Below are 23,806 nucleotides of genomic sequence, written 5' to 3'. Positions count from 1 at the left end.
TGCTTGGCTGTAAGTGATATTTGTGAATGTATTAACTCTATTCAGGACCGTCTACACAGTGAAAAATAGTTTTGAAACCAAGTTAGTCTTTACGGAGTTGAGCATTGCAGAACATCACAAACAAGGTTAAGTTCCAGAATCCTTAAGATTGCTCTGCCCCTTTTATAACGAGTTACTAGTTCATAAAATAGTTAAATATATGAACATATGAAAGAGTTTCGGCAAGTAATCTAAGCACTACTTTCCCTCTTCAGGTTTTGAATGTATGGTTTATTTATTAGCTTAGATTTTAGTTAAAAAAAAACAATATTGAAAAATTAAAACCATTACAAATACTGCATGAATGTGACTACAACCCAGTCACAATAGGTAATGCAAAACTTTAGTCCATTGTTACAATCTAGTCCCACAACTTCAAGATGAATCAGTGTTTAAATAACTGAGAACTTCTTGTACTAATTCTGGATCACACTTCAATTGACTAAGAAATCCTTGTTCCCTTTGCAGCATTTGTTTGTTCAAATGCGGGATTTTATAATTCATAGAACCACTGATTTTCATGATCTCAATCATGCAGGATTGTAGTGTTACAAATATGAAATTAGACTTTATAATAGAAAAGTCTTCAAATGATTTCACAACTGCACTCACAAGTTGATCAATATTTTTAGGTGCCTCCTTATGCTGCAAAGACTGTATGGCATTGAAAAACCCAAGATCTAACACATTTAAATCGGGAGAATTTGCAGGTTGGCACATCAAACGAATATCAAACCCATCTTGTGTAGCAGCTTTAAGGAACTCATCATCATCGTGACTAATATGTGTTCTAGCATTATCTTGTTGAATAAAAATTGGATTCTTGGCGTCCTCTATTGGCCACTTTTCCTTTATGGCTGGAAGGACTTGATCAATCAAAAATGATCTAATGACGTTTCTAGTGATGGAAGTCATTGCTTTTGTCTCCAATGTTCCCGCCACTCTGTTGGAACTTGTCCTTTTAGCCGGTTCTTGGGTAACAAATGGAAAAATACCAATTTTTCCGGAGAAAACTTCATTTCCTTGTGAATCAAATCTTGGACGAGCTATAGCAGCTAAAAACATCACTTTTGTAATGAAATTTTTGCTTTTACATGTACGATATGGCTCTTCCTCATGTGGCAACAAATAATAATTGTTAGACTTCTTTGACATGTAAAACCATTTTTCATCAATATGAATAATGTTATTCATACTTTTAAATATTGGATCATGTGGTATGCTACTATCTTCCAACATTGACAAGCAAAATTGTAGTCGAGATCTTTTATTTTCTTCTTTCAACAGTGGCCTCATGGGATTTGAATGACGACGTATAACACCTGCCTGTAAAAGCCTAAACATTGAAGTCGGATTAGTATCCAAAGCACAAGCCAATGATCGAATGGTTGTTCGTTGACGTAAAGGGATTTCAGAAATTCGATCGTAATCAATTTGAATTCTCTTACGTCCACAATTTCTAGGCTTTCTTTGAGATACATCATGCAAGTCACTTTCTTTTGAACGACGCCAAATGCGTAAAATAGTTGTTCTTGAAACTGAAAATGTGGAAGCCACAGAATCTATCACCCCTTTCTTTAATCTCCCATTAAAACTATTTTGATGTAGAATATGATAAACAGCCGTGCGTTCTTCATTGCTAAGGAATTTTAACTTCTTATTTTGACTTTGGGATCCCTCCTCTTCAAAATTTTCTTGGACAATACCAATGCTTCCTTCCAAATTTGTTTCATTAACTTCCACATCTATTTAACATTAAAATACATAAAAGAAATAAATAAACAATCATTGTAAAAATAAAATGAATTGAATACCCAAATAAGTTTAAAGGATAAAAATGACTAAGATAAATAAAATCAATGCCCATAAAGAAAAAAAAGCTCAAAATAATTTCGATACCATTATTCAAATTTGTTTCTCTCACATCTGTGTTTGCATTATTCTCTTCTCCTGTTTAAAAAGACAAAAAAATAATTACCATAAATAAAGCATTTCAAATAATATATTCTAGTTATAACACAAATAATAATTAAATCAAACCAAAAGCAATGCCCCCAAAATGATCTTCACTCTCTTAGATCCCTTCCTCAACCATTCAAACAAAACATTCATCATTGGAGAATCCCTCTTTGTACCCAGGTGTATTCAGCAAAAATTCACTCAAACACAGTTTGTATCAGTTATATAGATCGAGAGAGAGCAATAGTAAAGATTGGAGAAATATTTTTACTGAAGAAATAGAGAGGTGTTTCACAACAAGAGAACATGCACTACAGGATGAGGTTTTTCTTTTGACGGTAGAGGATGAGGTTATATTAATGGGTGACATTAAATATCTTATATTTGGAAATGAATGTTACGATTTCATATTTGGATAAGCCTCTGGTATTTGACATGGCTAAAAAAAAATAGAATATACATTCATACCTACAGTGAAGCTACTTTCTCCATCCACATCTGCATCAAATGGCTTCTGGTTTAAATCAAACAAAACATGGTTTGATTGTGATAATTGTGGAGAATGAGGAAGAGCATTGAGATCAAGAAGGTAATTTTCTTCTCCGTCAACATTCAAATCTGGAAGCATTCCATGTACTTCATTTGGGAAAAAATGTTGAATGCCTTCATTGTCAATTTGTGAAGGGGTGGAATTTAAGTCTATATCATCTAAAAGATTTTCTGCAGCCATACTTGTTAGAGTATATGATCTCTTTTTATGTTCAGATTTCTTATATAAATAGAGCCACAAATTATGTTTCAAAAATTATGGTGGGAAGCAATTGAAAATTATGGAGGTAAACACATTTTAATTTAAACTACTCCTAGAGCCAGAATTTTTTTAACATCCAAATGTATGGAGGTAAAGAGTTCAACAGTTTTTTTTTTTATTGAAAACATGAAATATGGAGCAACCAAAAGACATGAGTAAATGGGTTAGCATAATTTTTTTAATGAACACAGATGTGAAAAGAGAATATGGAGTACGAAGGTTTATCTTCATAATTCACATTGGATATATGAGTATGAAAAGGAGTACACTAAATGAGTGGAGTAACCAAGTAAGTCTCATTTAATGGTGTAAAATGATGAGAAAATTTATGAGCAGGTGAGATAAAGGGTAATATTGGAACACAATGAGTAATTTTAATAGAATAATTGCATTTCTTAATAAGTGTGTAGAAACCTTAAAGTGTCAGTTATTTAGAAACGGAGGGAGTAAATAATAAAGCAGATGTTGCTTTTTTTAGTTTTGTATTTAATTATCTAATATATTTAATGCAAAGGTAAAGTAATCAATGCAAAAGTTTAAGTGTGCATTATATACTTTTGATGTTTGTGCTTATGTAAAAATTCATCCAAATGCTTTAATTTAATAAGCTTGTACGTATTCAAATGCAAATAACTTATTAATTAATATTAAGCGCTTACAACATAAATTCTTGTACGATCAACACTTAATTAAAATATTGTTTAACCAATCATACTAATCATCTTAGATAATTTATTTATTTAACATTTAAACAGTACCATAATCCTTGTGTAACACTAATCTGTTAATCACAATAAATAATGTCTTTATTAATAAAAGAAAAAGGTGTCTCCGCCTAGTTGGACCAGTAGAATAGAACCACATGTTAAATGAGGTGGCTTTTATATTTTCGTGATAATGTTTTCCTAATTTTTTTGTTTTTAAAAATAAAAGTTTTATTATTTGCTAAATGATCCCTTACTTTATTAGTTACCTTAGTAAAAGTGAGATTTATCCTAGTAATTCCTACTAACAGTTCAAGTGTTCTTCTTCTTGAGGTAGACCTTTCTCCTGAGTTCTTCCTTCTTGAGAGAGACCCATGTAGAGGTCCACCACCGCCAGCCAATCCACCTCACTTATTGCAGTTTCATTCACAACCGTGTGCCAACTGCGTCTTCTTCTCTGATCTCGCCGAATTCAGCTTCCTCGAACCGCCATGCCTCGATTCCCTCGCCCTCCTCCGTCGGAGCAAGATCTCCACCGCCGCTTAAGCCGGTGAAGTGCCTTTGCAGCAGATCTACCGAGGAGAAGCAGTAGAGTGAAGAAGCCGAGACCGCAGCAGCGTCTGACTCCGATGAAGCTACGGCGAGTGATGCTAATGGTCAGGTTCCAACCTCAACCTCCTCCTCTGTTCCCGCAAGTGAATGTGTTGAGTCTCAGAGAATTGCCACCACTTCTTATGACGATTCTCTCTCTCGGGATTCGGGAATTGGTTTATGAAGTTCGTTCCTCTAATCTTCTTAGCTCTTTTTTTTCTTCTTTTAATTTTATCTTAATTCTGAAACCCTATGACCAAATTGGCATGCAGCTTCTCCAGTTTTAACAATCGTTTTGTTTTAACAGGTTTGGCGGTTTTAAAATACAGTTTTTTCCTTTTTTTCTTGGCTTAATTGCAACTTTGGTCCCTGACATTTACAAAAGCCACGATTTTGGTCCCTCACCTAATTTAATTACAAAAATCGTCCCTCACCTAACACTTCGTGAACAACGTTGGTCCAACCGTCAATTTTTTAACGGAAGAAGCTTACGTGGCGTCTGAAAGCTTATGTGGAAGTGCCACTGGCGTCAGAATCGATTTTTCCTCTCCTCTCGGCTGTTTTTTTTATCTCATAGTGAAGCTTTGCTGTTGGGAGGCCTAGTTGTTGGAACGCTGGGATTGAGGTTGTGTCCTATTCCTCTGAGTTTTTTTGTTGTTTTTTCCTCTGAGATGTAGAGGCATGTGCCTCCCTCTCTCCAGTGGCACTTCCACCTAAGTTTTCAAACACCACATAAGCTTCTTCCGTTAAAAAATTGACGGTGGGATCAACTTTGTTCACAGAGTGTTAGGTGAGGGATGATTTTTGTAATTAAATTAGGTGAGGGACCAAAATCGTGGCTTTTATAAATGTCAGGGACCAAAAATGCAATTAAGCCTTTTTTCTTCTTCTTGTTTCTAGGTTTCTGCTAAATCAATTCGAGAGCCCTAGAGTTAGCATAAAAAACGCGCCGACAGAGGGTAAACGACGTCGTAGCGCCAAGGAGGAGACGACAGCGAAGGACGAAGAATGATGTTATTTGGGTTCCTCCGGTGCCGCCGTCCTCGGAAGTTCAGCAATCTGGCCTGAAGATGAGTGGAAGTGTGAGAGGTTGATGATGAGTCCGTTGCAATCTTCAATGATGGTAAAATCTAATGTTTACCAAAGCCAAATTTCAAACAATTGCTAAAAGACCCTTCCTTTTTTAATTTCTGAAATATTTCGAATTATTGGAAAAAGTCATAAATAGACGGAAATTTAAAAATTAGATATAATAGTGGCCACATGTCACTTCCCTATTTGACATACCACACCCATATTTTCTCACAAGCACCACATAATTCACCAAAGAAAAATTAAAACTTTTGCGCCTACACATAACTACCTAAGCCAAGTCTAAACTAAATTACAGTTATTTTGACATTTGTGTTAAATTGACACAGTCATCCACAATTCCACACCTCAAATTATTGCCTAATGTCTCCGGCACTTGTGTTGCGGTGTTTATTAATAGAACAATGTTTCGAGGCTTCTTCTCATAAAACTTATTCTAAGTCTCAAAGATACTTAATCTTGATAGTGATACTCATGACAGGAATGGCTATCACTAAGGAAGAGGAACAACAAAACCAATTCAATGGCCACAAAGATCTCCCTCGTAAGAGTCTCCTTCAGAGTGATGCACTCTATCAGGTCCTCTCCAACATTTGCATTTTGTCTCAACATTGGTTATTATTAGATCTTAATAAATTGCGGTTAGATAATAGTTATTGTTGTTTAATATGGTTGATCACAATGCGGATATCTTTTAAATCTTAACAATATGCAATTGCAGTGGTAGATTGCAATTTGAAACCTTGATTAATACCATTTTTGCTACTCTGTTTTTCACATTGGCTTAACATATGTACAACTAGTGCAGTATATACTTGAAACAAGTGTCCATCCCAGAGAGCATGCCAGCTTGAAGGAGCTGCGTGAGATGACAGAAAAACACCCTGGGTATGGTCATGGTTATTCTCCCTCATCAATTCAACATATAAATTATGTCAATCAATTTCATACATGGTTGTAGAATATATGTGTTATTAATGCCAATTTTTAATTAATTTACAAGATGTTGTGTAAAACAGGAACATGATGGCTACGCCACCTGACGAAGGACAACTATTAAGGATGTTAATAAAGCTCATCAACGCCAAGAACACAATGGAAATCGGTGTCTACACTGGCTACTCTCTGCTCTCCACTGCCCTCGCTCTTCCCGAAGATGGAAAGGTAACTTCTTCTTATTGAGATTAACTAGCACATCTATATATAATTAGTTAAACTTTAAATTTTACCTATCAATTATAAAAGTCATGAATAATGTAATTAACTTTTTTTTTTTCCTTTTATTAGATCTTGGCTTTGGATATGAACCGCGAATACTATGATTTGGGATTACCCATAATTGAGAAAGCTGGAGTGGCTCACAAGATTGACTTTAGAGAAGGACCCGCCCTTCCTCTTCTTGACAAACTACTTAGGGATGTGCGTGTATCATACCTTATTTTTCTTTTTTTCTTTTTTATCTATGTTTTACTAATTAATCATTAAAAAGATTGTGTGTTTAATTCTCATTGTTGATATGGGTGTTGTGTTAGCGAGCGATTCGTAAGTACCTCTATAAGTGACTAATGATCTCGGAGGCATGCTCTAACCTGTAATGGTGACCGGAGTCGAACTCACCCAAACTTTTTTTAGTAAAAACAAATTAATAAATTGTTTATGATCCTTGGCATGACTAAAGCGTGTCATTTTTGCAGGAAAATAATAAAGGAACATTCGATTTCATTTTTGTGGACGCTGATAAGGATAACTACTTGAAATACCACAAGAGGGTGATTGAGCTTGTGAAGGTTGGGGGGTTGATCGGGTACGACAACACCCTATGGAATGGATCTGTGGCGGCCCCACCTGATGCGCCTCTTAAGGATTACATCAAGCATTATCGCGATTATGTGCTTGAGCTCAACAAGTATCTGGCTCTTGATTCTAGGATTGAGATTTGCCAGCTCTCTGTGGGTGATGGGATTACCTTGTGTCGCCGCATCATGTAATCACTCCTTTTGCATCATTTGGATTATGATGATGAGCTTCTTACAAAACTATATGGAGAGTAAGATGTACAAAAGAAATTAAGATACAAAATGCTTTGCATATGAATATAAATTATCATCTCGGGTTTATATTAGTTTTTTTTTACATAAATGGTAGAACGGAGAGAAAACACCTCCATACTATCTGGCAGGGCGCCAATGACATGCTGATGAGGCTAGTAGAGGCTCACTCCTGGGTAGAAGTGTTGGGGATCTCCCCGAGAATGGTTGCCAACCAACTGAGATTTTACTGATTATAGGGGATTCAAACCCTCGACCTATGGGGAGGTGAGAATTAAACCCGAAACCTGAAGCCAATTGTCTCAATCCATGTTGGCAAATTTATATTAGTTTTTAGTATGATGAAACTCACTTCAAATGGAAGATGATTATACGTACTATTTTGTAATCGAATTAAAAATGAAATACTAGCACTAATTTGTGTTGGTTGCATTTGATTAAATTCAGCTGCATTGTATTATTATGCCTTATTGAAAATTTAAGTGTGAGTTCTCACACTAAATGGAAGTGAGGGTGTTAAAGACTAAAGAATATCTAAGAGATAAGAACCACAAACTCAAGCCTTAAGATTTTGAGGTTGATAATTTTTTGGTACGCATATATCTCCTGCAGGGGTGGTTCGGTTGGTGGCTTAGGGTTTTTTTTTTTTTGGGTCAAGGCTTAGGGGTTATATATTTAGCTTAAGCTTGAATTAATTGAAGTCCCATTTCGGCCTCTCCAAATATGGACTAGCTCTGCTACTGGTTGGATATGCTTATCCCATCCATTTTACGGAGTCAATCCCACATATCCACATTTGTTGGGCCAACCATAACTTGCTGCACGAAATCACATTTTTATGTTTGGACAATGCCCAATTTGTATTGGATCCAATGTTCAAGACATGGAGCTCCGTCAATGAATTTAGCCCAGCTCGTGGTTCTCTTCTCATCATGGATCTTTCTTATTGGCTCATAAGAAAAACACATCTTTCTTATTGATCGGCTAATTTGCCCTATCCTTGAGGACAGCACTTCCAACGAATCTGTGACGGATCCTGAATTTTTTGGTTGTGGAGGAAAAATGAACATATAAATTTGAAATGTTGAAAATATAACAATAATAATACTATTACTGATCGGGGAAGCCAATCAAACCTACCCAAGAGGGGGGTAGCAAGAGATGAGAGGACGGTATTGGTCAGAGAGGTGAGGTGAGTACTTGTTGATTGAGCTCTTCGGAACGGGGACGGTCGGGCCCGGAGGGGGGAACCTGCAAGGCACTCCGAAGCGCAAGTCAGTTTCAGCTTAGGGAGAGTAGAGAGGTTCTTGGGATTTTTATAGTTAAGAGAGAGTAAGAGTAGTTACCTTTGCCCCTGGGAGTGAGGGGCCTTTTATACCTAGAACATAGTGATGTTTCCTGTAGATGCTGGGGCCCTGTTCAGATCCTAGCCGTTGGATCAACCTGTGGTCAAGGTTAGTCTCAGGGATCCAACGGCTCGCGGATCCTAGTAGTTACTGACAGGATCTTGAGCCTTGGTCCCCTGTCTCACTTTTAGAGGACAGGTACCAGAGATGTGACAGTTGAGTTGACACGCACTAGTTCTTACGGGGAGCGGGGGAGAGAGCCATGCTCGGTGTGGTACAAGATCGTCTTACAGTCGTTATAACCCTCCTTTGGGTTGGTCGGTGAATATGGTTGGTCCTCTCGGGGGTAGCTCGGGATTCCTTCCCCTCGCACCCCTGGTCTTAGGCCTAATCCTTAGTCGTCTGCGATTGGTGTTGGTCGGGTCGGACGCTGACCGTCCTATAGTGGTCCTGAGGTCCTCGTCTTGTCAGGAGCAGGGCTGGTCGGGCTCCTACCAGTCGGGCCGGCTGAGCCCTCAGGCAAGCATAGGCAAATGATAAAAGAAGGGGGGGTCGGGTATTTTCCCGACCCCCAGAACAATTACAAATTTGAATTCATATCATAATTGTTCTTTACAAGCTGTTATATTTTGAACTATAATAAAAGACATTTCCTCGAACAAGCATAGGCAACTGAAGGAGCGTCTCCCTTTCCCATTGTCGGTGACAAGGACTCTTGGGACGCCAAAGCGGCTTATGACGTTCTTGTAGAAAAATCTCTGGATTTTGGCCGAGGAGATGGTAGCTAGTGGTTCGGCTTCAATCCACTTGGTGAAATAGTCTACTGCTACGATTAAGAACCGGAGCTTTCCCTGGGAGTTGTTAAAAGGGCCTAGCAGGTCCATCCCCCATTGATGGAATGGCCATGGGCAGATGAGGCCGCTGAGTTTTTCTGGGGGGGCCTTGTGGAGGTCGGCATGCCTTTGGCAGGAGCCACGTTGTTTGACGTGCTTGATGGCGTCTTTTTCCAAGGTCGGCCAAAAGTAGCCTGCTCTTAGGGTCTTTCTTGCCAGTGAGCGGCCCCCGGGATGGTGACCGCAGCTTCCCTCATGAATTTCAGCTAAGACGTAGTCTGCCTTCTCTCTCGACAAGCACTTCAGTAGGGGAGTTGAGTATCCCCTTTTAAAAAGAGTTCCGTTAATAAGCGAGTACCATGCTGAGCACCTGACTAGCTTCTTGGCCTCCTTCTTGTCTTTCGGAAGCCAACCGATAGAAACGTGTTTGATGATCGGGGTCATCCAATCTTCTGTGCTTAGGATTTGCAGGATCAGGTTCAAGTGAATCCCCAGAGGGGTCCCGATGCTGGGCTGAGTGAGGGTCCCTTGGATTACCGTCTTGTTGAGGCCTGGTTTGGCCGCGCTGGCTAGCTTAGCCAGGATGTCCGCCCGCTCGTTCTGGGCCCTCGGGACGTGGCGAAATTCGACGCTGTCAAAAGCTGCTGCCAGGAGTTTGAGTCGTGCTAGGTAAAGCTCTAGGGTGGGGTCTCTTGTTTGTGCTTCCCCATTGGCCTGGGTGACGATTAGGAGGGAGTCGCAGCAGACTAGGATGTTCTTGGCCCCCAGGTTCTGCGCGGTTAGGAGCCCCGCAATACAAGCTTCGTACTCGGCTTGGTTGTTAGTGACTGGGAAGTTGAAGCGGAGTGACTGTTCTACGATCATTCCTGTGTTGCTCTGGAAGACAATGCCGGCCCCGCCCCCTTTTTTATTACTGGAACCGTCCGCGTGGACGGTCCAAGTGACTTCTGGGGGCGGGCACTCCTCGTCGGTCATTTCCACCACGAAGTCGGCAAGGACTTGTGCTTTTATCGAGTGTCGTGGCTCATAGCGGATGTCATGCTCTGAGAGTTCAATCGACCACCCCACCATTCTTCCGGCAAGGTCGGGCTTGTGCAGAACCTGTCGTATCGGTTGATTGGTTCGAACAGTTACGTTGTGGGCCTGAAAATACCTTCTGAGCCGACACGCGGTTGTTAAGAGGGTCAGGGCAACCTTTTCCAGCATCTGATACCTGATTTCTGCGCTTTTAAGGGCCCTACTTACAAAGTAGACTGGTTGCTGAAGACCAGCTTCCTCTCGTACCAGGACAGAGCTGATTGCATTCTCTCGAACCGCAAGGTATAGATAGAGGTTGTCTCCCGGCTTCGGGCTGGACAAGACGGGAGGAGAAGAGAGGGCCTCCTTCAGTTGGTCGAAGGTTGTCTCCGCCTCCTCCGTCCATTCGAAATTTGCTCCTTTCCGCAGCAGAGCGTAAAACGGTAGGGCTCTGAGGGCCCCTTTGGGCAGGAAACGGCCGAGAGCGGCCATTCTTCCTGCCAGTTGTTGTACTTCTTTAACTGTCCTGGGGCTCTTCATGTTTTTTATTGCTTCACATTTGTCAGGGTTCAACTCAATTCCTTGGTCGGTCAACATGTAGCCTAGGAATTTGCCACTCCGAACTCCGAAAGTGCACTTCTCGGGGTTGAGACGCATGTTGTGCTTGTGGAGTTGTTCAAACACTTCTGCTAAGTCGGCCACATGGTCGCCCCCCTTGGGAGTTTTTACTATCACGTCGTCTATGTAGACCTCTACCGATTTCCCCATGAGATGACCAAAGATTTTTGTCATCATGCGTTGATACGTGGCCACAACGTTCTTTAATCCAAAAGGCAGCATGGTGTAGCAGTAGGTGCCTTGGTCGGTAACAAAAGTTGTCTTGTCTTCGTCTTTCTGGAACATCGGGATCTGATTGTATCCTGAGTAGGCGTCCATTAATGATAGGTACTCGTATCCAGAGGAGTTGTCCACCAAGGCATCAATGCAAGGCAGGGGGAAGGGTCCCTTTGGACAGGCTTTGTTCAGATCGGTGTAGTCGACGCACATTCGCCACTTGCCACTTGACTTTTTGACTAGAACGACGTTGGACAGCCAGGTAGTGTATTTGATCTCGCGGGCTATACCCGCGTGGAGGAGTTCTAACGTCTGGGACTTGATTATTTGCTGCTTCTCTGCGCTCATTTGTCTCTTCTTCTAGGAGACTGGTTTACTCTTGGGGTTGACCGTCAGTCGGTGACAGCAGAAGGAGAGGTCTACTCCCGGCATGTCAGCCGCTGACCAAGCAAAGAGCTTCCTATTTTCCTGGAGCAGTTTCTCCATCCGGGTGGAGAGGTCCGCGGGGAGTTCTCGGGCCATCTTGGTGATATTATCTGCCCGGGGGCCTACTTGGAGGGGCCGGGTTTCTCCGTCAGGATGCAACCGTCTATCCTCCCTTGATTGGTCCACTCGAGGATCGATGTCGGCCATGAAGTTGTTGTAGTCACGACGGCTCATCGTCTTTTTCCTTTTCCTGTTCTCTCGTTCTTCTCTAGCTAACTGACAGCTTGAGTTGTAGCACCCCCTTGCCATGGCAAGGTTTCCTCGTACGGGGACAACCCTTCCGGCCCAAGCGTACTTGAGCATTAAGTGGTGGGTGGAGATGATCGCCCTATATGCATTGAGGGTGGGTCTTCCTAGTATGGCGTTGTAGGCCGTCGGGCATTCCACCACTAGGAAGCGAGCTTTCACCGTCCTGCAAATGTTAGGGTCCCCCAAGGAGAGGCAAGTGTCGAAATATCCTAAAGGGAGGACCCTATCCCCCGTGAAGCCAACCAAATCATGGTCGTATGGGAGTAGGTCCTTGACGGATAAATGCAAACTTTTATATGCTTCATAAAACATGATATCGGCAGAGCTACCTGTGTCGATGACGACTCTCTTTACCTTTTCGTTGCCGATGAGGGCCTCAATTACGATTGGGTCATCTTCTTCTCCCGTATCGGTTCCGTAGTCGTCCTCAGAGAATCCGACTATTAGGTCTTTTTTAGAGGGTCCGGGGCGGCCGGGCCGGGGCCTTCCTTCGGAGTACATGATGACTCTGGTGCTCCTCTTCCTACTGTTCGAGCTCGGCCCTCCGCTGGCGAATCTCCCTGCGATTGATCCCACGTCGAGCACGTTCGTTCCATGGTGCCTTCGGACCTCGTCTTGGCCGTGGCGCTCTGAGCTTCTTCGCCGAGCTGGGCTTCGGCGTCGGTAGGGGCTTCTGGCGCGTTCGGGGCTTCTGTCCCTGTTGGAACGATCACGATAGCCGAGTCTCGGAGGGCTTCTTCTTCTGGGGGAGCGAGCGCGGTGCCTCAGAGGGCTTGGGGTTCTTTTCTGAGGCGGCGATCGGGGTCTGGGCAGGTCGCCAGAAGATAGTGCCACATACTTTGTCAGCCTCCCCGCCCTAACTAGCTCTTCCACCTTATCTTTCAGGTTTAAACACTTGTCTGTGTTGTGCCCCGGACTGTTGTGGAATTCGCAAAACCTCTTGGAGTCTAGCTTGTCCCCTTTAGTGAGCATGGGGGGAGGTCGGTCCCTCAAGTCCGTCGAGGCTTTTTCCTTCAAGATCCTGGAGAGTGTGGAGTTTAGCGGGGAATAACTGTCAAACCTTTTCCTTCTAGGTTTCTTCTCGTCTTGGGTCTTCTTCTGGGCCTTTCTGTCCCTCAGGTGTTCGGTATCTTTTTCCTCCTTTTTTGGAGCTTTTGAGTGATTAGGACGATTGGAGGCCGTTAATGTTGCCGCATCTTCCATGTTTATGAATTTCTCAGCTCGTGTTTGAAATTCCTCTATAGTCCTTGCTTTTTTGCCGTCGAGAGAAGTTAGGAAGGGACCCTGTCTCAGGGGCGCCTCGCACCAATACCAGCCGAACTTGAGGAATGAGACCTGGAATTGCGCCTGCTTCTTTGTTAAAGCGGTTGAGGAAGACTTTGAGTGACTCATTTTCGCCCTGCTTGATTAGGGCCAAGGACTCCTCGAACTTTGGAATAGTTTTGACGGAGGAGAACTGTGAATTGAAACTAGTCACCACTTCGCTCCAGCTTCTAAGCGATCCTTCGGGAAGGTTTTGGAACCAGTTCATCGGTCCGGAGCCCAGACTCATCGGGAAGCACCGGCAGTAAATCGGGTCGGTTGCCCTCGTGTACTGCATAGCCCCAGTGAAAAAGTTAATGTGCTCCTTCGGATCTGAGTCTCCCTCGTAAAGTTTCATCTTAGGCCTGCACCACCCTGGGGGGAAAGGGTACATCATTATCTCGGGGGACAGAGGGCCACTCATCGGGGGCGGGAGCGGAACCATCGCTCTGTTCATTCTCGTAGGTTCCCGAGTGGGAGATCTGCTTCTGCGCCGGTAGTTGCTTGGATGGCGGCTCGGAATCCTCCTTCGGGAAAGGCTTTCGTGCCCCGAGGAACTCCGGAGATGGGAGTCGTCGAAGTGCCGCTGGTACTCGCGCTCGGGCTGGTCGACGACATGATCTGCTACTGTCTCGTGCCTGAGTGATCCTTGGCGCCTCTGGCTCCCTTGATGACCTAGGGGCTGCTCCCTTTGAGGGGAGGGTTGTCTTGGTCGTTCTTGTTGATTCTCGAGTTGTCGGAGCCTCCTTCGGAGAAGCATGATCTCCGCCTGAGCATCCAGGGGTTGCATGTTTTCTCCTTCCTCGGCATCCTGGGCTCGGTCTTGTTCCATATTTCTTATCCTTGCCCTGCAGTCTCATGAGGGCATCTAAAGTCGCCTGAGGTTCCGGAGAGCGGCGTGGTGGAGGGGTGGGGGGAGTTACCCTCGGCTGAGGTTGAGGAACCTCCTGCTCTGGTCTCCCCTCGTCGATCGTTTCGACATGTCCTTCGGGAGTGATGATGCGTCTGGATCCTTGACGAGTTTCTACCATGGCTGACAGTTCTTCTTGTGCACGTGGAGCTGGGAAAAGTTTTACCTCTCCCCACAGACGACGCCAATTGATCGGGGAAGCCAATCAAACCTACCTAAGAGGGGGGTAGCAAGAGATGAGAGGACGGTGATGGTCAGAGAGGTGAGGTGAGTGCTTGTGGAATGAGTTCTTCGGAACGGGGACGGTCGGGCGTGGATGGGGGAACCTGCAAGACACTCCGAAGCGCAAGTCAGTTTCAGCTTAGGGAGAGTAGAGAGGTTCTTGGGATTTTTGTAGTTAAGAGAGAGTAAGAGTAGTTACCTTTGCCCCTGGGAGTGAGGGGCCTTTTATACCTAGAACATAGTGGTGTTTCCTGTAGATGCTGGGGCCATGTTCAGATCCTAGCCGTTGGATCAACCTGTAGTCAAGGTTAGTCTCAGGGATCCAACAGCTCGCGGATCCTAGTAGTTACTTGCAGGATCTTGAGCCTTGGTCCCATGTCTCACTTTTAGAGGACAGGTACCAGAGATGTGACAGTTGAGTTGACACGCACTAGTTCTTACGGGGAGCGGGGGAGAGAGCCATGCTCGGTGTGGTACAAGATCGTCTTACGGTCGTTATAACCTCCTTTGGGTTGGTCGGTGAATCTGGCTGGTCCTCTCGGGGGTAGCTCGGGATTCCTTCCCCTCGTGCCCCTGGTCCTAGGCCTAATCCTTAGTCGTCTGCGATTGGTGTTGGTCGGGTCGGACGCTGACCGTCCTATAGTGGTCCTGAGGTCCTCGTCTTGTCAGGAGCAGGGTTGGTCGGGCTCCTACCAGTCGGGCCAGCTGAGCCCTCGGGCAAGCATAAGCAAATGATAAAAGAAGGGGGGTCGGGTATTTTCCCGACCCCCAAAACAATTACAAATTTGAATTCATATCATAATTGTTCTTTACAAGCTTTTATATTTTGAACTATAATAAAAGACATTTCCTCTTTATCTCTATTATTAGGATGATAACATGAAATTCTTGTCCTTAATTAAACTAGAATTATTATGAAGTTTTTATGAATCAAACTTCGATCATAAAACATTATTTCATTGATAAACCCAAAATTTTATCAAGTACTTAAGATTGAGATGAAGATCATTGTCCTATAGGGCGGTTTAGGCACAAGGCAAATGAGACATTTGCCTTAGGCCCCAAATAAATAAACATGTATATTAGGCCCCAAAAAATAAAAAAGTTAATATCTATATAGTAGTGTATATTATTGAGATTTAAGAAAAGTAATGAAATAATAAAAAATCATGCCATATTAATTACAATGTGAAAAGTGTAATTTTGACAGTTATTAGTAGTAGTAATGATTTTATTAGCAAATTTATATATTCTAAACCATTTGTATTTTTTATGATTTAAATATCTATAATTTTTAAAAATTAAAATACAAGTAGTTTTTATACTACTACTGAAAGAAGTTTTTTAAAGTTAAAATTGTTTAAATCATATATAAGATCAACAATTTTCGAAATAGATTAGATATCTTATTTATTGAAAGTGAAATGTTAGAATTGTTTAGTTATAAAACGACAAATAAATAATTTCGCAGCTCAAAAAACTAAGAGATTGATATAAAAAATTGATAATTTATATGATATATTAAGTCTCTTTAAGATTATTGTTAAAAGAAAATTATTTTAACATTTCCGCCTTAGGCCACAAAATGTCCATACACGGTCCTGTTGTCATCATATTAATTTTCTTTTGAGAAACTATTCTATTGCAAAAATAACATAACCATAATTAGTTTCACACTCTAAAAATATTAATTTAAAGGAATAAGGAATAAAATAACTCTTATAATTTTTTTTACTAACTCATAATTTTAATTTTTTTATGCCGCAACTAATTTATTTTAAAAAATTAGCCATGGTGAATGGAATAGATACTGTCCCCTGGAATGTAACCTTGTTAACTAATAGTTTTATAATATGGCCCAGTTTGGAAGAGCTTATTTGAGCTTATCTGATAGCATAAGCTCTTATGCCAGTGTTTGGAAGGGCTTATGCAAACAGCTTATGGCCTGCCATAAGCTCTTTTCAGCTTATTTTCATAAGCTATTCAGGATAGCTTATGAAAAACAGTTTATGCTTATATACAGCTTATTTTTAATTTAATTTAATAAATTTTTAAAAATAGCTTATGAATAAGCGCTTATGTCATAAGCGCTTATGACCATAAGCGCTTAATTAAGCTGTTTTTCCAAACGGGGCCTATATCTATACACACACTAATAGAACATCTATGCATGTATATATCAACCTCGCACAGCTATAGCTACAATTCTTTCTATCTCTAGAATTGACAAAAGAAAAAGAAATAGGTATATGATACATTAATACTGGTTGAAATTGAAAAGTAATTTGTGAATCAGAAAATCAGACCATGAGTAAAAGTTGATATTAGTTTTGGTGGCATTGAAGGTAAATATACTTAGTTATGGGGGCAGTTAAGTATTTTACACTAATATGAGTACCTAATATGAGAGATATCCAAAAGTTAGTGGGGGCATTTGACCCTCTCCTCAGTATATAACATGCATCCGCCACTGGGTAGCGGGCTAATTGGGTTAATTCCAGCACACAATCATTTAGACTCACACTATCATAAAAAAAGGTGTCCACTAGGATGGACAAATTTCAAACTGGTCCACCGGTAGACCATCATCATATGTCGTTGGATTTGAGAATCTTGGAATATTCTTTTATCGGATGGTTAAGATTAAGTGATGATAAAAAGGGTGAAAATGTAAATTTATACCTCACTGGTTTTGTTTGCTGGGCAGCCACACACAAAGAACATGGGTATGTCGTTCCACCAGCGAGTCCGATTCCGCCGCCGATTCGAGTTCCGGCGAGGAGAAAACTAACGAGGGTCAGGTGGTTGATGACGCCGGTTTAATTTGTCGAGCTCCGGTTCGGATCAGAGGAGGGAGAAGCAGGGGAAGGGTGGGTGACGGTGGTAGTTGCAATTGGGGATTGTGAATTGTTATGTTGTTGCTCCGGCCTGGGATTCCGCTACTAGGGTCGAAGTCTCGGGCTCCGACGACGGTTGTGAGTGTGCCTTACATTGAGTTTTTTAGTACGGTCAACAGTGACCAGGTACGGAAAGTGGAGGTTGATGGAGTTCACATTTTGTTCAAGTTGAAGCCTGGTGTGGGAACTGGTCAGGGTGGTGAAGTTTCCGGGACTAATAGTAGGTTGGTGGAATCAGAGTCGTTGGTGAAACTTAGAGAAGAAAAGAAAACCCAAAGGCTGGAACAGAACAGAGCAAAAGAGTAATACAATAGGACCAGTCACAGAAAAACCAAAAAGACCAGTAAATATGTTGTTATTGCAGGAACTTCTTCGCTGCAAAAACAACTTCAAGGGCAACGCAGGAAGCAATAAGACCAGGTCAAGCACAGCAGACCATCCCTACAATTTCAACAGCCACCAGAATTCAATGGAGCTTCGGTGATCGAAGCCACCGTGCATCACAGTGGGGGTGAACCAGTTGAGCGGCGGGAGGACGAGGGGAAAATGGTCTGGATCCGGAGAGGGTGGAGAAAGTGGGAGAGAAGAAGGGGTTGGGGAAAAGTTTAGAATAAGAATAACCCGTGGTCCAGGGTCCACTACTGGACCAGTTTAAAACTTGCCCACCCTAGTGGACATCATAAAAAAAATGTAAAGATGTGATAAATGATTTGATTGACTTCGGTCTACAATATAATCGAAAAAACTACTTTTTATGATGACTAGATACATCATTTATTGAATGAACCTAAAATGTAGTTTTTTACTTATAGTGGACCGGAGAAAGTATAAAATAAAAATAAAAAAGTTGGTGGTAATGTGGATGAATCATGACTCACTATACTTTCGTTAATGTTCTAGATCTAGGGTTCACCTAATATGCACCACTTTTAGAGTGGTGCAATTTTACACCACTTACTTTAATCGGTTATAGCAAGTCAACACATTATTATTATTTTTTTAAAGTATCATTAAAAATTTGTTATATATTAAATTTATTTAAAAAAAGATATGTTAACCTGTTATAGCAAGTTAAAAAAAAATGGTGTAAAATTGCACCACTCAAAAAATGGTGCATATTAGAGCTCACTAGATCTAAACTGTTTTTAATTTTTTATTGCTCATAAAGCGTGACCAGCCATGCAACGTAGTAATAATTAGAGCGTTGAAGAAATGAAAGGTTTGTCAATCTCATTTAAATCCAAACGAGTCTCAGCCTCTGAAGCCAGCTTTGCCAGGCAAACACAGACCAGAGCAGAGCCAATTGTGGTCTGGAATGGAATGATGTTCCATTCCATACAGCAAACAATGACTGGGGTCCATCCCATTAATTGGGAATAATGACTGAGAGCTATATTGATTGATGCTGGGTATTTAATGAGATGGGGTTTACATAAATTCGAATCTATTAAAGATATTGTCAGCCAATGAACAATGGGCCTTAAGCCCTCCAAATCATAAAAAGAAAATAAAATTATTGAATAATGTCACATGGTATATCTAGATTAAAAAAAAAATTCAAGGAAAACCTGGTTCAAGTTTGAATATTATTTTGTTCACACCTCATATTAAGGTAGAAAGAGATAGAAGGATGACATATAAAAGAAAAAGAAATAAAGATCTGATAAATAATATGATTGTAAAAAAATAAAGAAAGAAACAAATAGATTATAAATGTGAACAAAGAATGGAAGTGTGAATAATCATAACACGACGTTAAAAAGAAAATCCTAACTCTCCCAATTGGGCACCTCCAATTATAATCTTGTATTAATCCTTCTTCCTAAAGTTGGTGTTGTTTTAAAAAAAATTAATAATTTCTTGTTTAAGGTTTTTTCATAAAAACTATTTTTAATCAGAAACTATTTTTAAGAATGTTTTAAGTGTTTGTGTAAGAGCTTCTCTTCTCTTTTCGCAACAGCCCCTATCTCCACAACTGGCGGGCTTCGTCACCTTATTGTTGACGACAACTGGAACCACGAGATGTCAAGGATGGGGTACAATGCCTTTGTTATGGATGTTGCTGATCGGTGGATGTCTGGATTGGAGTCTCAGAGAGCCATGGTGCGGGACCGACATTTATGGCTGAACTCCTTGCTGTGGAGCTTGGTTTTCAACATAGTTGTGACCTAGGGCTTCGACAGTTAGTTTGTTGCATAGACTGTAACGATGTCCTTGATATTATTCAGACTGACACCGCCGTCAACCACTTATGGGCTCGTGATGTTATCTGTAGAGTTAGAGGCATGCTTCGACGAGTTTGGAGGGTGACGTTTCTCCTTATTCCTCAGGAGAGGAATACTGCGGCGGGCATGTTGGCTCGCCAAACATCAAGAGAAGTTGCTCCACGACGCGTTTGGCGGCAACCCATTCTAGCTTGGTTGCTTTGCTGGTTCATGATGCATTATTCTAGTTTGTTTTCTATTTTTTCCTTTTCGTATGTAACAAAAAAAGTGTTTTGGTAACCAACGTGTGGTTGGTTCAAGTGGTATAAACTTAATCTCCTTAAATTAAAGTTTATGGTTCGAATCTTGTTGATGAAAAAAAAAACTTCGTTGGAATATGTGAATACAAGTTGTAAGCCAATAAAAATGGTTTTTGGTTGATGGTTTTAAAAAATTGTTATTTTAAAATAATGTTTTCAAATTATAATAAAAAACTATTTTGAATTGTTATTTAAACATAATCTATTGAACACACACGAACCATTCTTTGTTATATGAAGTATGAACCAATGCTGACTGCCACTTAAATTATTCACAGCTCGTGGAATGAAAGATTCGTTATCATCCTTCTGATATAGCTAATTCTTTTTTTTTATAGATATGACTTTTTATCTTAATAAAATGCGCATTGACTCTAAAATAAAATCATAATCATATCAATAACATTTTCTTCATTATAAATCCAATCTTTTTTAGTTAATTATTAAAAAAAAATTATTTAAAGCTCAAACAACTGACCCTATTATACGTACGGGTGCTCGCTAGTCTCTGAATTTCTTCATTTTTCAGGATCCCCATTTAGCTCGAGTCTCTCTTGTACGAATTCTCTATGGACTTTTGATTGGGTGTAGCTTGTATGGTTTTACTTTTTGTTCACACTTCAATCTCATCCTAGAAATAGAAAAATAGGAATAAAGAGAATTAACATAGCACTGTAATAGAAAAATAAAAATAAGAGAGGAATATAAAAAGTAAATGAATCATAAAAAATTCTATAGCCTGAACAAATCCAAACTCAATCACACATAAGAAGTTTGCTGCTTATAAAAGAAATACATAAAATAATAGATTTAACACATAAAGGGAGGGAGCTAGAAAGAGAAGAAAGATAAATGATAGATGTAAAAACAGAGGGGAATAATATGATGTATGTGGATACATGATTGTATCACACAAACAAAGAATTCATTTCATATATATCCTGGTAAAAAAACTTGTTGAAAAGCTCCATGTGTCTTTTCTGCAAATGCGCACACACGGGAATTGACCAATCCCCATTGGAGCTCCGATTTATATACACTATATCATCAGGAAACACAGCTGCAGGACCGAAATGCGCAGGCTTCCCCCACCCAAAGTCTGCTTCGTACACAGGCATGCTCATCCAGCTCACAATCATAAGATTCGGGTTACCATAAAATGGTGCATTTTTACGCTTCCCAGGTTCCAAATGTGAAGCTCGAATCGAATCTATCTGCTCCTGACACTGAATGTAATCTAGTTGAGACCTCACATAATCATCCTTGAGCAACTCCACTGCTTCCCTTATCTTCCTCGCACAGAACCTCAACGGGTTTGACAATACATCCCTTGCAAAACAAGTTGGAGTCAACGACACGGCCAGCGCGTTCCCGAAATAGTTCATAGGGAGAGGCGGGTTCAACCTGCTACGAATATCCGCAGTCACCCTAACCACTGTCGGCTGAGCGCCATCAAGCCCGCGCGCCTTTGTTAGACATTTCCAAACGTGTGCAGATACAACCTCGTACGTGCTGTAAGGTCGTGGAGACAATGCTTCTTGTTCTTCAAGGCTGCCGTTATTGGTCTTTTCCTTCAGTGTGGCCACTTGCTCCTTTGTTAGTCTCAGCACCGCGACAGCCCTCTCGTGTTCCCGCTCTGCAACGGGGTCAGTGCTGCCTAGTAGGAGCGGGAGCGGCTTCAGCTCGGGGTGGTCGAAGCGCGGGCGCGTGGAGGAGTTCATCACCGTCCGATCGAGGAAGGGGAACTTCTCAGTGTGATCTAACTCGACATCTCCTTTACAAAGCTTGGCCCACGAGTTTTTGAAATGAATGGCGGCAAGGCCGTCGCATAAAACATGGTTAAGAGCTATGCCTATGACAAGGCCCTCTTTGGTTCCTTTGAACCTGGTCACTTGCACTATCAATAGAGGAAGGTCCTCTATGGGTTGGGTGTAATCGACGGTTGGAGTGAGCTCATTTTTTATGGTGTCACTCGGCGTGAAGTCTCCATAAGAAGAGAGTGTTTTCGTCGATTCGGCTTCGAGCAATATGGCACCCTTGGCGTTGCAATTGAGTTTCAGACGGTGACCTTCGATCCAGCTGAGTCTTCCCGCGAGGGGGTAGTAATGGACAAGAATCTTGCTGAGAGAATCTCTCATTGTGTCCATGGCGTCGTGGTTGGGGGCTTCTTTGTAAACGTAGATGGTGGAAGCATGAGTCCAACGCGTGACTTGATCACTGGGAGACAGCCATAGGTCGGTGTTTGGAGTGTGCTCGGCGGGGATGATGGTGTAAGAAGCTTTGATGGTTGTTGTTGACATTGTAATGATGATTTTGTTTGATTCAACCTCATATATATTCATAACAGCCATGCACGTTGCTGTATATATATATATATATAGTGAGAAGCAACTGTATAGAACTTGTGGAAAGCAGGGTAGCTACGTGTTCCGACCAGTGTCATATCATTTTGGATATACTTAGATTTAATTGCAAGTAGTTTTTAACCCCTGCCTTGCACGAGGAATTTAATTTTGGATTTTTTTTTTTATTTTTGTTAATCAATTAATATCTTTTTTATTTATTCTATATAGGTATTTGGTTTATTTTTTATTTTTTACACATTTGTGGTGTAAGTTATTTTTTTTGCAAAATAATGTGTTTAAAGGTCGAAAGCACATTTAAATTGACGTATGCACGAAGATTTGCAAACATAAAACGATTTATTGAATATTTTAGTAACATGGTCAATATATGAAAAACAAATGTCAAAAGGTTTGAAAGTTACCATCGAGGTCAATTTACCAAAAAAAAATACATTGTCAACGTAGGTAAAGACATAAAAGTGAAAGTTTAGCACATATATAGGCTCTTTATTTGTAAACAATCTTGAGGAAATGCTACTAATTATTTGAAAACTTGATCTTTTTGAACATTTTTGTATCGTTACTTTCAACAACTTCTGTTATGGATCTATCGTCTGAACGACGTTTAATATGTGTGTTGGAGTCTTCAATTATAGGTGGAGGTGTCTTTCGTTTAACACTTTTAGTGATTGTCTGCAAAACAAACATATTTTGAAATAGTGATGATCAATGTCTAAAACAAACCTATTTGACAATAGTGATGACCAATACCTCAATCAGAGATTTTACATTTGAATCGAAAATATCAAAATTCATTATATAGATATAAATAATCATTATTTAGCAATAAGAGTTTAAAATTTTACCTTTGTTTTGAATTTTGAAATTATTTGTGGGTCCTTGCAAATTTTCAAGATGTTAAATGCCGATTTAAACCACCTTTTGCATCTATCCTTCCCTTCAACCTTGAAAAGAAATTCCTTGTGCACTAAAATCTTCCATGTTCCCGGTCTACATTGAATTTAAATTAAAATGAAAAAATTAATATATTATGAATTAAGTGAGCAATGAAAATGTACCTTTTTTTAATATGACTATGTTTACCTTTTCCATTTTATCCAATATCTCGTTGCCTTTTTTGTTCATCAGATAACAACCTTCGCGATAAAAAACGGTAAACATTGCAGATCAAGTATCATCAGCAACATTAAGCAACAATTTGTACTTGATGTAAACATTAATAATTAAATAAACTTAATATTTTACAAATTAATTTATTTATCGAATTTGTAGATTATCGTATGGTAGGAGTGACATGCTTGTTACATTTTTCACAATAATTTTGTGCTCCGTGAGAGTATGCTGCTGAGTGACATTCACAGTTATGGTAAGACCAATCATTTGTGCTCTAAATTTTCTTAATCGTGGCATATATAATGCATATTGTACGCTGTAAAAATGAATAAAATGCAAAAAAATTATTCGTAGTTACAACTGATTGTTAGATTAACAGTGATGATAACATATGTAAATGTAATACGTTTAAATGTAAATACTCAGTAGCATGTTTTTTTAAATGGGAAATGATTGTACTTGA

The 23,806-nt window shown here is 40.6% G+C and overlaps 4 protein-coding genes across 5 annotated transcripts; 1 reads left to right on the top strand and 3 right to left on the bottom strand.

Annotated features, from left to right (window-relative positions):
* Positions 1-414: 414 nt before the first annotated feature.
* LOC130712351 (uncharacterized) lies at positions 415-2,728 on the bottom strand. The gene is made up of 3 exons (XM_057562186.1): positions 2,467-2,728; positions 1,939-1,989; positions 415-1,784 (listed from the first exon to the last, which is right to left on the bottom strand). Exons 1-3 carry the CDS (start codon positions 2,726-2,728, stop codon positions 415-417), a joined length of 1,683 nt encoding a protein of 560 aa, XP_057418169.1.
* A 1,016-nt stretch (positions 2,729-3,744) lies between these two features.
* Positions 3,745-7,296, top strand: LOC130715947 (caffeoyl-CoA O-methyltransferase 5-like). 2 transcript variants are annotated; one of them, XM_057566109.1, is made up of 7 exons: positions 3,745-4,289; positions 4,412-5,227; positions 5,678-5,775; positions 6,005-6,084; positions 6,216-6,360; positions 6,484-6,615; positions 6,891-7,296. In XM_057566109.1, the coding sequence occupies exons 3-7, from the start codon at positions 5,680-5,682 to the stop codon at positions 7,182-7,184; spliced, it is 747 nt and encodes a 248-aa protein (XP_057422092.1). In that variant the 5' UTR covers positions 3,745-4,289; positions 4,412-5,227; positions 5,678-5,679; the 3' UTR covers positions 7,185-7,296. The 2 variants fall into 2 exon arrangements, with proteins under 2 accessions (XP_057422092.1, XP_057422091.1); XM_057566108.1 differs by having other exon boundaries at positions 3,745-5,227.
* Positions 7,297-9,189: 1,893 nt separating this feature from the next.
* LOC130712350 (uncharacterized) lies at positions 9,190-11,622 on the bottom strand. The gene has a single exon (XM_057562185.1). It carries the CDS (start codon positions 11,620-11,622, stop codon positions 9,190-9,192), a length of 2,433 nt encoding a protein of 810 aa, XP_057418168.1.
* Positions 11,623-20,576: 8,954 nt separating this feature from the next.
* LOC130714474 (hydroxycinnamoyl-CoA:piscidic acid hydroxycinnamoyltransferase-like) lies at positions 20,577-22,219 on the bottom strand. The gene has a single exon (XM_057564369.1). It carries the CDS (start codon positions 22,213-22,215, stop codon positions 20,773-20,775), a length of 1,443 nt encoding a protein of 480 aa, XP_057420352.1. The 5' UTR covers positions 22,216-22,219; the 3' UTR covers positions 20,577-20,772.
* Between the last annotated feature and the right edge of the window lie 1,587 nt (positions 22,220-23,806).

The sequence above is a fragment of the Lotus japonicus genome, chromosome 4, assembly GCF_012489685.1.
Source record: "Lotus japonicus ecotype B-129 chromosome 4, LjGifu_v1.2".
Lineage (NCBI taxonomy): Eukaryota > Viridiplantae > Streptophyta > Magnoliopsida > Fabales > Fabaceae > Lotus > Lotus japonicus.
The sequence above is the reverse complement of the archived record's forward strand: the minus strand, read 5'-3'. Positions and strand labels throughout refer to the sequence as shown.